This window comes from Pristiophorus japonicus, chromosome 14 (genome assembly GCF_044704955.1).
Source record: "Pristiophorus japonicus isolate sPriJap1 chromosome 14, sPriJap1.hap1, whole genome shotgun sequence".
Classification (NCBI taxonomy): domain Eukaryota; kingdom Metazoa; phylum Chordata; class Chondrichthyes; family Pristiophoridae; genus Pristiophorus; species Pristiophorus japonicus.
Window position 1 is genome coordinate 110,404,143 of NC_091990.1, and position 14,851 is coordinate 110,418,993.

General features: G+C 45.3%; 1 protein-coding gene across 2 annotated transcripts in view; it reads right to left on the bottom strand.

Moving 5' to 3' along the window:
- Window positions 1-14,851, bottom strand: part of ppfibp2b (PPFIA binding protein 2b) — a 290,466-nt gene that overhangs the window by 147,740 nt on the left and 127,875 nt on the right. For both annotated transcript variants that reach the window (XM_070899493.1, XM_070899494.1), the window contains one exon: window positions 8,999-9,091. In XM_070899493.1, the coding sequence (XP_070755594.1) occupies window positions 8,999-9,091 (93 nt within the window). The remainder of the gene's footprint in view (window positions 1-8,998; window positions 9,092-14,851) is intronic.

Below are 14,851 nucleotides of genomic sequence, written 5' to 3' on the forward strand. Positions count from 1 at the left end.
TTACTATGTTTAAGGTGCCGTATAAATATAAGATGTCCCAAAAGACAATCGTTATGTTTTCATTGATCTCGTGATTTTACCGCAACCTCAACCTTATTGGCGGAAAGTCACGGGTTACTTTTGTAGGAGACTTAAAAAATGGGGCGCAGATTCCAAAATCAACCCACAGGCAATGTGATGTGATGGGAATTCTAAATTGCCATAGTAACAGTTCCAACAGAGGTCGACATCTCCCAAAGGAATAAGCGTTGCATTTTCAGCATTGCACTATACCTCTGGACTCGGTTTCTTTCATGTCTTCTTTGCTGGCCTCCCATACCCCATAAACTCCAGGCAGTCCTGCACTCAATCCCGCTCATGCATCATCTCTGGCAGCGTTGACCTCCCTGCACACCCAGTCACTCAATCAATTGAGTTTAAAATCCTCATCTTCAAATAGTTCCATGGCCTCACCCGACCTTGCCGTCTGCTGCAGTCTGCGATCTCATCTCGCGCCATTCCGTCCTCTTCAATCTGGCCTTTCACATGTCGCCCTGCAACTCAGAGTCTTAAGTTGCCTCTGCTCTACTCTCCTAAGCTTCCTCCTTAAATTGCTCCCCACCTCCTCTTTTCTCTCACTCACAACTTGTACTTATATAGCACCTTTAACGTAGTGAAATGTCCCGAGGCACTTCACAGGAGTATTATGCAGTAAGAATTTGACACCGAGCTGTATAAGTAGAAATTAGCGCAGGTTACCAAAAGCTTGTTCAAAGAGGTTGGTTTTGAGAAGCGCCTTGAAGGAGGAAAGAGAGGTAGGGAGGTGGAGAGGTTTAGGGAGTGAGTTCCAGAGCTTGGAGCCCAGGCAACAGAAGGCACGGCCACCAATGGTTGAGCGATTATAAACAGGGATGGTCAAGAGGGCAGAATTAGAGGAGTGCAGACATCTCGGGGGGGTTTGTGGGGCTGGAGGAAATGAGAGATAGGGAGGGGAGATGGTTAAGAGGAGATTTAATAGATATGTTCAAAATTCTGAAGTGTTTTGATAGAGTAAATCAAAAGAAACTCTTTATAGTGGCAGGAGGGTCGGTAACTAGAGGGCATAGATTTAAGGTAATTGACCAAAGAACCGGAGGGGGGAGATGAGGAAAAATGTTTTTGCGTTGCATAAGAACATAAGATATAGGAGCAGGAGTAGGCCACCTGGCCCCTAGAGCCTGCTCCGCCATTCAATAAGATCATGGCTGATCTGATCTTATTGAATCTGATCATGGACTCGCTCCAGTTCCCTGCCCGCTCCCCATAACCTTCATCCCCTTATTGCTCAAAAATCTGTCTATCTCCGCCTTAACTATATTCAATGACCCAGCCTCCTCAGCTCTCTGGGGCAGAGAATTCCACAGATTTACAACCCTCAGTGAAGAAATTCTCTCTCATTTCAGTTTTAAATGGGTGGCCCCTTATTCTGAGACTAAGTCCCCTAGTTTTAGGTTCCCCTATGAGCGGAAATATCCTTTCTGCTTCCACCTTGTCGAGCCACCTCATTATCTTATATGTTTCGATAAGATCACCTCTTATTCTTCTGAACTCCAATGAGTATAAGCCCAACCTACTCAACCTTTCTTCATAAGTCAACCTCCTCATCTCCGGAATCAACCTAGTGAACTTACTCTCAACAGCCTCTAATGCAAGTATATCCTTCCTTAAATACAGAGACCAAAACTGCACGCGGTAGTCCAGGTGTGGCCTCACCAATACCCTGTACAGTTGTAGCAGGACTTCTCTGCTTTTATACTCCAACACCCTTGCAATAAAGGTCAACATTCCATTTGACTTCCCGATTACTTGCTGTACCTGCATACTAACTTTTTGCATTTCATACACAAGGACCCCGAGGTCCCTCTATACTGCAGCACTTTACAATTTTTCTCCATTTAAATTATAATTTGCTTTTCTATTTTTTCTGCCAAAGTGGATAACCTCACATTTTCCCACATTATACGCCATCTGCCAAATTTTTGGCACTCACTGAGCCTGTCTATAACCCTTTACAGATTTTTTGTGTCTTCCTCACAATTTGCTTTCCCACCCATCTTTGTATCACCAGCAAACTTGGCTACATTACACTCGGTCCCTTCATCCAAGTCATTAATATAGATTGTAAATAGTTGAGGCCCCAGCACCGATCCCTGCGGCACCCCACTAGTGACTGTTCGCCAACCGGAAAATGACCCGTTTATCCCGACTCTCTGTTTTCTGTTGGTTAACCAATCCTCTATCCATATAAACATATAAACATAGAAAATAGGTGCAGGAGTAAGCCATTCGGCCCTTCGATCCTGCACCACCATTCAATAAGATCATGGCTGATCATTCCCTCAGTACCCCTTTCCTGCTTTCTCTCCATACACCTTGATCCCTTAAAATATAAGGGCCATATCGAACTCCCTCTTGAATATATCCAATGAACTGGCATCAACAACTCTCTGTAGTAGGGAATTCCACAGGTTAACAACTCTGAGTGAAGAAGTTTCTCATCATCTCAGTCCTAAATGGCCGACTCCTTATCCTAAGACTGTGTTCCCCTGGTTTTGGACTTCCCCATCATCAGGAACATTCTTCCTGCATCTAACCTGTCCAGTCCAGTCAGAATCTTGTTAGTTTCTATGAGATCCCCTCTCATCCTTCTAAACTCCAGTGTATAAAAGCCCAGTTGATCCAGTCTCTCCTCTTATATCAGTCCCGCCATCCCGGGAATCAGTCTGGTGAACCTTCGCTGCACTCCCTCAATAGCAAGAACGTCCTTCCTCAGATTAGGAGACCAAAACTGAACACAATATTCCAGGTGAGGCCTCACCAAGGCCCTGTGCAACTGCAATAATACCTCCCTGCTCCTATACTCAAATCCCCTAGCTATGAAGGCCAACAAATCATTTGCCTCCTTCACCGCCTGCTGTACCTGCATGCCAACTTTCAATGACTGATGAACCATGACACCCAGGTCTCGTTGCACCTTCCCCTTTCCTAATCTGCCGCCATTCAGATAATATTCTGCCTTCGTATTTTTGCCCCCAAAGTGGATAACCTCACATTTATCTACATTATACTGCATCTGCCTTGCATTTGCCCACTCACCTAACCTGTCCAAGTCACCCTGCAGCCTTTTAGCATCCTCCTCACAGCTCACACCGCCACCCAGTTTAGTGTCATCTGCAAACTTGGAGATATTACACTCAATTCCTTCATCTAAATCATTAATGTATATTGTAAAGAGTTGGGGTCCCAGCACTGAGCCCTGCGGTACTCCACTAGTCACTGCCTGCCATTCTGAAAAGGACCCATTTATCCCGACTCTCTGCTTCCTGTCTGCCAACCAGTTTCTATCCATGTCAGTACATTACCCCCAATACCATGCACATCAATCTCTTGTGTGGGACCTTGTCAAAAGCCTTTTGAAAGTCCAAATACACCACATCCACTGGTTCTCCCTTGTCCACTCTACTAGTTACATCCTCAAAAATTTCCAGAAGATTTGTCAAGCATGATTTCCCTTTCATAAATCCATGCTGACTTGGTCCGATCCTGTCACTGCTTTCCAAATTGCTGCTATTTCATCTTTAATAATTGATTCCAACATTTTTCGCACTACCGATGTCAGGCTAACCGGTCTATAATTACCCGTTTTCTCTCTCCCTCCTTTTTTAAACAGTGGTGTTACATTAGCTACCCTTCAGTCCATAGGAACTGATCCACAGTCGATAGACTGTTGGAAAATGATCATCAATGCATCCACTATTTCTATGGCAACTTCCTTAATTACTCTGGGGTAAAGATTATCAGGCCCCGGGGATTTATCAGCCTTGAATCCCATCAATTTCCTGAACATTATCCATGCTAATATATTACCCCCAACCCCGGGAGCTTTTTATCTTGTTCAGTAACCTTTTATGTGGCATCTTCTGGAAATTTAAATACACCACATCCACTGGTTCCCCCTTATCCACCCTGCTCATTACATCCTCAAAATATTTGTTCAACGACTCTGCCATTTCCCTGTTCTCCATTATTAATTTCCCAGTCTCATCCTCCAGGGGACCAATATTTACTTAAGCCACTCTTTTCCTTTTTCTGTACCTGTAGAAACTCTATTTGTTTTTATATTTCATGCCAGTTTAGTTTCATAATCTATCTTCCCTCTCTATCATTTTTTTAGTCGTTCTTTGCTGGCTTTTAAAAGTTTCCCAATCCTCTGGCCTCCCACTAGTCTTGGCCACATTGTATGCCATTGTTTTCAATTTGACACCATCCCTTATTTCCTTAGTTAGCCACGGATGGTTATCCCTTTTACAGTCTTTCCTTCTCATTGGGATATCTTTTTGTTATGAGTTATGAAATATCTCCTTAAATGTCTGCCACTGCTCCTCAACCATCCCATACTTTAATCTGTTTTCCCAATCCACTTTAGCTAACTCTGCCCTCATACCTTTGTAGTCTCCCTTATTTATGCTTAGGACACTGGTTTGAGATCCAACTTTATCAGCCTCCAACTGAATTTGAAACTCAACCATGGTCATTCATTCCTAGAGGATCCTTCACTACGAGATCATTTATTAATCCTGCCTCATTACAAAGTACCAGATCTAAGATAGCCTGCTCACTGGTTGGTTCTGCAACGTTCTGTTCAAGGAAACTATCCTGGATACACTCGATATGTCTCCCTCAAAGCTACCCTGGCCAATTTGCTTTGTCCAATCAATGTGAAGGTTAAAATCGCCCATGATTATTGCAGTTCCTTTATTACAAGCCTCCATTATCTCTTGATTTGTACTCCATCCAACAATATAGTTAGTGTTAGGGGACATACAGACTACGCCCACTAGTGACTTTTTCCCCTTATTATTCCGCATCTCCACCCAAACTGACTCAACATCTTGATCTTCTGAGCCAGTATCGTTTCTGACTAACACACTGATCTCATCCTTTATTAACAGTGCTATAACCACCTCCTTTTCTTTTCTGTCCGTCCTTCCGAATTGTGATCTGGAATGCGCTGCCTGAAAGGGTGGCGGAAGCAGATTCAATGGACATTTTCAAAAAGGAATTGGATAAATAATTGAAAAGGCAAAGAAAAGGAAAAAAAACATTGCAGGGCTGTGGGGAAAGAGCAGGGGGAGTGAAACTAATTGGATCACTCTTTCAAAGAGCCGGCACAGGCTCGATGGGCCGAATGTCTGCCTCCTGTGCTGTCTGATTCTATGAATTGAATGATCGGGTGTGTTCCACAATAAGTTGGAAATTACCCCTCACATCTCCTAATCAATTTGTTTATGACTAAGCATGTACCATACACAGAAACACATCAAATCGCTGTAGAGATACCACCAACGATATCTCCGCAAGATCCTGCAAATCTCCTGGGAGGACAGACGAACCAACATCAATGTTCTCGATCAGGCCAACATCCCCAGCATTGAAGCACTGACCACACTTGACCAGCTCCGTTGGGTGGGCCACATTGTCCACATGCCTGACACAAGACTCCCAAAGCAAGCGCTCTACTCGGAACTCCTACCCACCAAGTGAACCCCAGGTGGGCAGAGGAAACGGTTCAAGGTCTCCCTCAAAGCCTCCTTGAAAAAAGTACAACATCCCCACCGGCACCTGGGAATCCCTGGCCAAAGACTGCCCAAAATGGAAGAAGAGCATCCGGGAGGGCGCTGAGCACCTCGAGTCTCGTCGCCAAGAGCATGCAGAAAACAAGCGCAGGCAGCGGAAGGAGCGTGTGGCAAACCAGACTCTCCACCCACCCTTTCCTTCAACAACTGTCTGTCCCACCTGTGGCAGAGACTGTAATTCCCGTATTGGACTGTACAGTCAACTGAGAACTCACTTTGAGAATGTAAGTAAGCCTTCCTCGATTTCGTGGAACTGCCTACGTCTACTACGTACCAAATAGCTGTACACCAATGGCATTAGTTGACATTGTGCAATGATAATTACAAAAAGCAACACGAGGGAGTTTTGACCTTTATTAACGTTAAGATAACGGTTAGCATGAATGCAAATAATGGGCGGATGACTGGCGAGATCCAGCGCCCGAGCATCTCACAATTTCTGGCCCCACTGATGTTTCTCTTTGCCTCTGTACAACTTTGTGCTGCAACCTGGCTGCTGAGGATTGGTAATCGAGATGGAGGGAGTGAGGAACAGACGGCTAGAAGGAAAGAAAGCCAGAGTAATGGGAGCACAGCTTGCAACATGGGGAGAGACCATGTTCAGCACACTTCCAGCCAGCCAGATGCCAATGCTATTGACATAACCCAAACATTACTTTAAATAGATCCTCTAAACTGGGCAACAGCAACCAAACCAGGTAAAGTAAGAGGCAGGGGAAGAGCAGACAGAGTGTTATAAATTAAACAGATGTATAGACTGATTGGCGTACTCGACTGTGTTCCTTATTTCATGTTAAATGAACGATTGCCCAAGTTTTTTTTAAGCACTGAAAGGGTGCACCCTTTAGGGATAAAAAAGAAAAAGAAATCACTGTGGGGCTATGAGGAAGGAACAGAGGAACATAAGAAATAGGATTATCGGCGGCCGTGCCTTCAGCCGCCGAGGCCCTAAACTCTGGAATTCCCTCCCTAAACCTCTCTGCCTCTCTCTCTTCCTTTAAGACACTCCTTAAAACCTACCTCTGACCAAGCTTTTGGTCACCTATCCTAAAATCTTATGTGCCTTGGTCTCAAATTTTGTTTGATAATGCTCCTGTGAAGCACCTTGGGTCATTTTACTACATTAAGGGTGCTATATAAATGTAAGTTGTCTACAGGATACAGCTTAATCCGACTGCACCATTCTCTTCTGCGACCTCTACCAGACAACAACAACTACTTTTATTTATATAGCGCCTTTAACGTAGTAAAACGGCCCAAGGCGCTTCACATGAGTGTCATAAGACAAAACATGAGAAAAAATTATAACAGAGGACCAAAAGCTTGGTCAAAGAGGTAGGTTTTAAGGAGCATCTTAAAGGAGGAAAGAGAGGTAGAGAGGCGGAGAGGTTCGGGGGAGAGTTCTAGAGCTTAGGGCCGAGGCAACAGGAGGCACAGCCACCGATGGTTGAGCGGTTATAATTAGGGATGCTCAGGAGGGCAGAATTAGAGGAGCGCAGACATCTCGTGGGGTTGTGGGGCTGGAGGAGATTACAGAGATAAGGAGGGGCGAGGCCATGGAGGGATTGAAACACAAGCATGAGAATTTTGAGATCGAGGCATTGCTTAACCGGGACCCAATGAAGGTCAGCGAGCAGGGGGTGATGGGTGAGCAGGACTTGGTGCGAGTTAGGACACAGGCTGCCGAGTTTTGGGTGAGCTCAAGCTTATGTGGGGTAGACTGTGGGAGGACATGTGGACAAGAGCAACAATGTCATGGGAACACCAGTCCCTCCAAGTTTCCCTCAGAGTCACACACCATCCTGACGTGGATATATTCCTTCATAATCACGGGATTAATATCCTAACACCATTGCTGGCACACCAGCACCACAAGGCTCGAGCTGTTCAAGGAGCACTGTGCACAGTTCTGGTCGCCATACTATGAAAAGGATCGGGAGGGCACACGAGAAGTGCAAAAAAAATTCACAAGGGTGATGCCAGCACTGAGAGGAAATCATGAACAGGGTGGACTCTTTCTCTAGAAAAGAGAAGACTGAGAGGTGACCTGATGGAGGTCTTTCAAATTATAAAGGGGTTTGATAGGGTAGACGTAGAGAAGATGTCTCCACTTGTGGGGGAGCCCAAAACTAGGGGCCATAAATAATAAATCCAATAGGGAATTCAGGAGAAACATCTTTACCCAGAGAGTGGTGAGAATGTGGAACTCCTTTCTCGGGATTACTAAAGTGATTACACTCCAAAAGTACTTCATTGGCTGTTAAGCGCTTTGAGATGTCCGGTGGTTGTGAAAGGCGCTATATAAATCCATGTCTTTCTTTCTTTTAGGGATGAGCAACAAACAACAAACCTGACTTACCAAGGCCACCCCCCCCCTCTTCCCCTGCACCCCAAGAACAAAGTAAAAATACACCCCTGCATTTAGGGTCTGAACACAGGTGATGAGACTGAAGTGGTCAAATCACAAACACTGAGCAGTTAACAGGGACACAACACACATATCAAAACAACTACTTTCATTTATATAGCGTCTTTAACGTAGTAAAATATCCCAAGGCACTTCACAGGGGCATAATCAAACAAAATTTGACACCGAGTCACATAAGCAGATATAAGAGCAGGTGACCAAAAGCAGATAGGTTTTAAGGAGGGGTAGAGAGGCGGAGAGGTTTAGGAAGGGAATTCCAGAGCTTAGGGCCCAGGCAGCTGAAGGCACGGCCGCCAATGATGGAGCGATTAAAATCAGGGATGTTCAACAGACCAAGAGGAACAATGGGCGTGAAATAGAGCCCCCCCCCCCCCCCCTAGTAGACTACTGTGGTAATGCAACTACTGATGTAAATAATTTAGGGTCACGTGACAGGTTTCTGAAGGAGCCAATCTCTAGCGTGTGTTTATTAGTGATGTGGTAAGAATATAGCACAGCTGACAAATGAGAAACATAGAAACATAGAAACATAGAAAATAGGTGCAGGAGCAGGCCATTCAGCCCTTCTAGCCTGCACCGCCATTCAATGAGTTCATGGCTGAACATGAAACTTCAGTACCCACTTCCTGCTTTCTCGCCATAACCCTTGATCCCCCGAGTAGTAAGGACTTCATCTAACTCCCTTTTGAATATATTTAGTGAATTGGCCTCAACTACTTTCTGTGGTAGAGAATTCCACAGGTTCACCACTCTCTGGGTGAAGAAGTTTCTCCTCATCTCGGTCCTAAATGGCTTACCCCTTATCCTTAGACTGTGACTCCTGGTTCTGGACTTCCCCAACATTGGGAACATTCTTTCTGCATCTAACCTGTCTAAACCCGTCAGAATTTTAAAATTTTAAAACGTCACCCCTTACCTTTGTGGCATCCAGCTTCTGCTCGTACAGAATCTTTTCATCCTCCAGTTCTTCCACTTTAGATTTCAGGCTCCGTAATTCCCGAAGCAAGTTCTGTAATGTTAGCAAAATGTGAGTGATGCCAACAATAAAGAGTCTGTTGAATAATTCAAATCCTCTCTGAAAATACTGACCAGACTGAGGAGCAATGTAAGGCTTTGGCTGGAATGCAGAAGATGGGGCTTCATGTTTGACCCCATAAAGAGATCCCGAAAGCAAAGCCTACGCTAATCTACAACAACAATGTGCATTTATATAGCGCCTTTTAACATAGTAAAACATCCCAAGGTGCTTCACAGGAGCGATCATCAAACAGAATTTGACACTGAGCTACTGGAGATATTAGGGTTTGGTCAAGGAGCATCTTAAAGGAGGAGAGAGAGGTAGAGAGGCAGAGAGATTTAGGCAGGGAGTTCCAGAGCTTAGGGCCCAGGCAGCAGAAGGCATGGCCACCAATGGTGGAATGATTAAAATCGGGGGACACTCAAGAGTTACTTAAAAGTGAATTGGATAACAAAAGGAAGAACTTGACCTCAGGTCGTCCCAAAGCGCTTCACAGCCAATGAAGTCGTGTCACCGTTGTAATGTGGGAAACGCAGCAGCCAATTTGCGCACAGTAAGCACCCACAAACAGCAATGTGATAATGATCCGATAAACTGGTTTTGTCATGTTGATTGAGGACCAAATAGTGCCGTAGGATCTTATGCGGCCACCTGAAGGGGCAGACGGAGCCTCGGTTTAATGTATTTTCTGAAACACGGCACCTTTGGCAGTGCAGCACTCCCTCAGCAATGCACTAGGGGAGCCAACCTAGATTTTGTGCTCAAGTCTTTGGAGTGGGACTTGAAATCCACGACCTTCTGACTTGGAGGTGAGTGTGCTGCCCACTGAGCTACAGCTGGCCAAGAACATTATAGGATGGAGGGAAGTTCCAGCTGGCACCAACACAAACACAATGAGCCAAAGGGCCTTCTTCTGTGCTATCATTTCTATAATCATGTGCAAGATGTTAGAAAGATCCTTTGCAAAATCAGTTAGTGGTAGAGCAAGTGAACATGTTTACAGAATGGAAATTCTGTACAAGGAGACTGGTTACTGTACAGTGGAATAATTCTGACTTCACTGCATTTATCTAAAGATATGCTTGGAGTAGATATTTTATAGTCTCTTCAGTTTTCATTGGACTTCTTGGGCTGGATTTTCGGTTTTCTGCCGCCCCTGTTAGCGCCCCGAAGGGGCAGCAATGGCAGCAGTAAGCACTTCCGGGTGGGAGGTCAGCTTCCAGCGCCCTGCCGGGACATTCACTGTCGGTTTCGACGGGACGTGGAGCATTACTACCCGGGAGAGGCAAGCCGGTGTGCAATGCCCCTGGTTGCGTCACCGGCTCAATTTTTGGCTGCCGCCTGACTTGTAGCGCTTCGTAGAGCGGCATGGTGGGATCCCCAGTGGAAGCGGACGGTCTGAGCTGTAGCGGCCGCAGTGAGGCAAGTAATATCAACCGCAGGTAAGTGTGATTGCTTTTTACTTAATTTTTTTTGCGATTTATGTTGTGGCGTGAGTTATTTATTGGGAATGTTTTTGGTGTTTTATTCAGGTTTTTTTTTCCCCTAGCCCCTCTAAGAGCACTCTGAGGCCGGCTGTTTACCTCGGGATTTTCCCATGCTCAGCCGGCCTAGCGCCCTATAAGAGGTGTACAATGTTATGTATGCAATACCTTGTAACCAGCATTCTACTGCCACCAGAGGGCTCATCCCTCCCAGCATCCCTTGGGAGCACTGTAGATAAGCAGGCCTCCCATGCTGTGCTGGCACTCTGAGTTACAATAAAGAGACTAAGGTCACTGCAGCTCAAGCACAGCACTAGGCCTCTACAGGAGTTATTCTACAGATAAGTAGAGACCTCCCTCAGCGCTCCGCCCCACATTCAAGGTCCAGCTGACCAGTTTTGCTGACTGAGGCGCAAACTGTTCCCGGACACAACCTTTACCGTCCTGCCGCTATTACCGCCCCAAAATGAACAGAGCCAAAAATCCAGCCCTATAGGCCTCAGCTGGAATATTGTGGACAATTCAGGGCACCACACTTCTGGAAAGATGTAAAGACCTTAGAGAGGGTACAGAGGAGGTTTACTGGGTTGTTACCAGGAATGAGGGACTTCAGTTATGAGGAAGGGTTAGAAAAGTTAAGACTGTTCTCCTTGGTACAGAGAAGTTTAAGAGGTGACCGAATCAATATCCCCCTCTCTCACTCCTGGACAAGCTCCAAGACAATGTTTTATGCTCCATCAGTAACGACGACACTTTGAATTTACGTAGCCCCTCTATTGTTGAAAGGTATCTGAAGGTGATTGGGTAATCCTCCTCCTCATGTCTTGCCTACAGTGTCTGCACCTTCATCTTCTTGAGTGTTTTTGGAGCTGCACTCATCCAGGCAAGTCAAGAGTATTCCATCACACTCCTGACTTGTGCCTTGTGCCTTGTGCCTTGTGGAAAGGCTTTGGTTAGTCAGGAGGTGAGACACTCGCTGTAGAATACCCAGCTTCTGATCCACTCTGTTAATGTGGCTGGTCCAGTTAAGTTTCTGGTCAATGGTGACTCTCCCAGGATCTTGATGGTGGGGGATTCGGTGATGGTAATGCCATTGAATGTCAAGGGGAGGTGGTCAGACTCTCATTTGTTGGAGACAGTCATTGCCTGACACTTGTGTGGCGCGAATGTTACTTACCACTTATCAGCCCAAGCCTGAATGTCATCCAGGTCTTAATGCATGTGGGCATGGACTGTTTCATTTTCTGAGGAGTTGCAAATGGAACTGAACACTGTGCAGTCATCAGCGAACATCCCCACTTCTGACCTTATGAAGGGAAGGTCATTGATGAAGCAGCTGAAGATGGTTGGACCTAGGACACGGCCCTGAGGAACTCCTGCAGTGATGTCCTGGGGCAACAACAACCATCTTCCTTTGTGCTAGGTATGACTCCAGCCAGTAGAGAGTTTTCCTCCTGATTCCCATTGACTTCAATTTTACTAGGGCTCCTTAATGCAACACTCGGTCAAATGCTGCCTTGATGTCAAGGGCAGTCACTCTCACCTCACCTCTGGAATTCAGCTCTTTTATCCATGTTTGGACCAAAGCTATAATGCGGTCTAGAGCCGAGTGGTCCTGGTGGAACCCAAACTGAGCATCGGTGAGCAGGTTATTGGTGAGTAAGTGCCACTTGATAGTGAATAGTGTGGAGGATAGAGATAGACTTCAAGAAAACGTACACAGGCTGGTGAAATGGATGGACATGTGGCAGATGAAATTTAGCGCAGAAAAGTGTGAAGAGATACATTTTGGTAGGAAGAACGAGGAGAGGCAATATAAACGAAAGGATACAATTCTAAAGGAGGTGCATGAACAGAGAGACCTGGAGGTGTATGTGCACAAATCATTAAAGCTGCAAGGGCAGGGTGAGAAAGTTAAAAAAGCATATGGGATCCTGGGCTTCATAAATAGAGGCATGGAGTACAAAAGCAAGGAAGTTATGATGAACATTTATAAAATACTGGTTTGGCCTCAACTGGAGTAGTGTGTCCAATTCTAGACACCAAACTTTAGAAAGGATGGGAAGGCCTTAGAGAGCGCGCAGAAATTATTTGCAAGAATGGTTCCAGGGATGAGGGACTTCAGTTACGTGGATAGACTGGGGAAGCTGGGGTTGTACTCCTTGGAGCAGAGAGTGTTAAGAGGAGATTTGATAGAGGTGTTCAAAATCATGAAGGATCTGCACAGAGTAAATAGAGAGAAACTGTTTCCACTGGCAGAAGGGTCAAGAACCAGAGGACATAGGTTTAAGGTGTTTGGCAAAAAAAACAAAGATGACACGAGGAAAAACATTTTATGCCGCGAGTGGTTATGATCTGGAATGCACTGTCTGAAAGGGTGGTGGAGGCAGATTCAATCGTGACTTTCAAAAGGGAATTGGATAAGTATCTGAAAGAAAAGAATTTGCAGAGCTACGGAGAAAGGGTGGGGGAGTGGGACTAGCTGAAGTGCTCTTTGTAAAAATTTACAGCACAGAAGGAGGCCATTTGGCCCATCGTGTTTGCACCGGCCGACAAAAAGCTGTCTAATTCCACTTTCTAGCTCTTGGTCTGCAGCCTTGTAGGTTATGGGACTTCAATTGCATATCCAAGTACTTTTTAAATGTGATGAGGGTTTCTGCCTTTACCACCCTTTCAGGCAGTGGGTTCCAGACCCCCAGCACTCTCTGGGTGAAATATTTCCCCTCAAATCCCCTCTAAACCTCCTACCAATTACTTTAAATCTCTGTGCCACCCCCCCCCCCCCCGGTTGTTGACCCTCAGCTAAGGGAAATAGGTCCTTCCTATCCACTCTATCTAGGCCCCTCATAATTTTATACACCTCAATAAGGACTCTCTCAGCCTCCTCTGTTCCAAAGAAAACAAACCCAGCCTATCCAATCTGTCCTCATAGCTAAAATTCTCCAGTCCAGGCAACATCCTTGTAAATCTCCTCTGTAGCCTCTCCAGTGCAATCACATCTTTCAGTAATGTGATGACCAGAACTGCACGCAGTACTCCAGCTGTGGCCTAATGAGTTCAAGCATAACCTCCCTGCTCTTGTATTCTATGCCTCGGCTAATAAAGGCAAATATTCCATATGCCTTCTTAACCACCTTATTTACCTGGCCTGCTACCTTCAGGGGTCTGTTGACATGCACTCCAAGGTCCCTTTTTTCCTCTACACTTCTCAGAGTCCTACCATTTAATGCGTATTCACTTGTCTTGTTAGCCCTCCACCTCACACTTCTCCGGATTGAATTCCATTTGCCACTGTTCTGCCCACCTGACCAGTTCATTAATATCTTCCTGCAGTCCACAGCTTTTTTCTTCATTATCAACCACACAGGCGATTTTAGTGTTATCTGGAAACTTCTTAATCATACCCCCTGCATTCAAGTCTAGATCATTGATATATACTTGCAGAGAGCCAGCACGGGCTTGATGGACCGAATGGCCTCCTTCTATGCTGCTGTAACCATTCTATGATTCTAGTTAGAACCTGTGAACCTCAAGGGACCCAGATTCTGGGGATCTCATGTGAAAACCCACCTATTAAAAAAACGCTTGATTGAGAGAGTTTTATCAGCGTACAGGTACATCCAATTCTTAGCATATTCATTCCCTCCATAAACAAAATATGATTACAAATTTGAGGTCAGATTAAATTTCAGTTAGCTTTTGCATTTCATAGTTTCTGAATTGTTGCACTCCTCTAAACTCTTATTGAAACAGATCATAGGACAAAATAATTCAACCAGGCAGTAATCCCCCCTTCTTGGCTTCTTGCCTCTGGGAGGTTAATAAAAATACCACATGTGGCAGAAACCAGCTTGGATTACACATCGATAATTATCCATAACCCATGCATGTTTTCAACTGGAGCACATTGCATCAATTAAAGCAATTCCGAATCCAGCTCTCTCCAGCAATTCTATTCAGTTGCTCTAAGCTTTCAAATTGGGCATGTGACTGGCCGTCTTTCAGACGAGACGTTAAACTGAGACCTCGTCTTCTCCCTCAGATGGACGCAAAAGATCCCATTGCACTATTTCGAAGACGACCTGGGAGAGTTATCCCCGGTATCCTGGGCAATATTTATCCCTCAATCCACATCAGTAAAAACAGATTATTTGATCATTATCATGTTGCTGTTTGTGGGAGCCTGCTGTGCACAAAGCGGCTGCCGCGTTTCCCATATTACAGCAGTGACTACCCTCCAAAAGTACTTCATTGGCTCTAAAGCAAT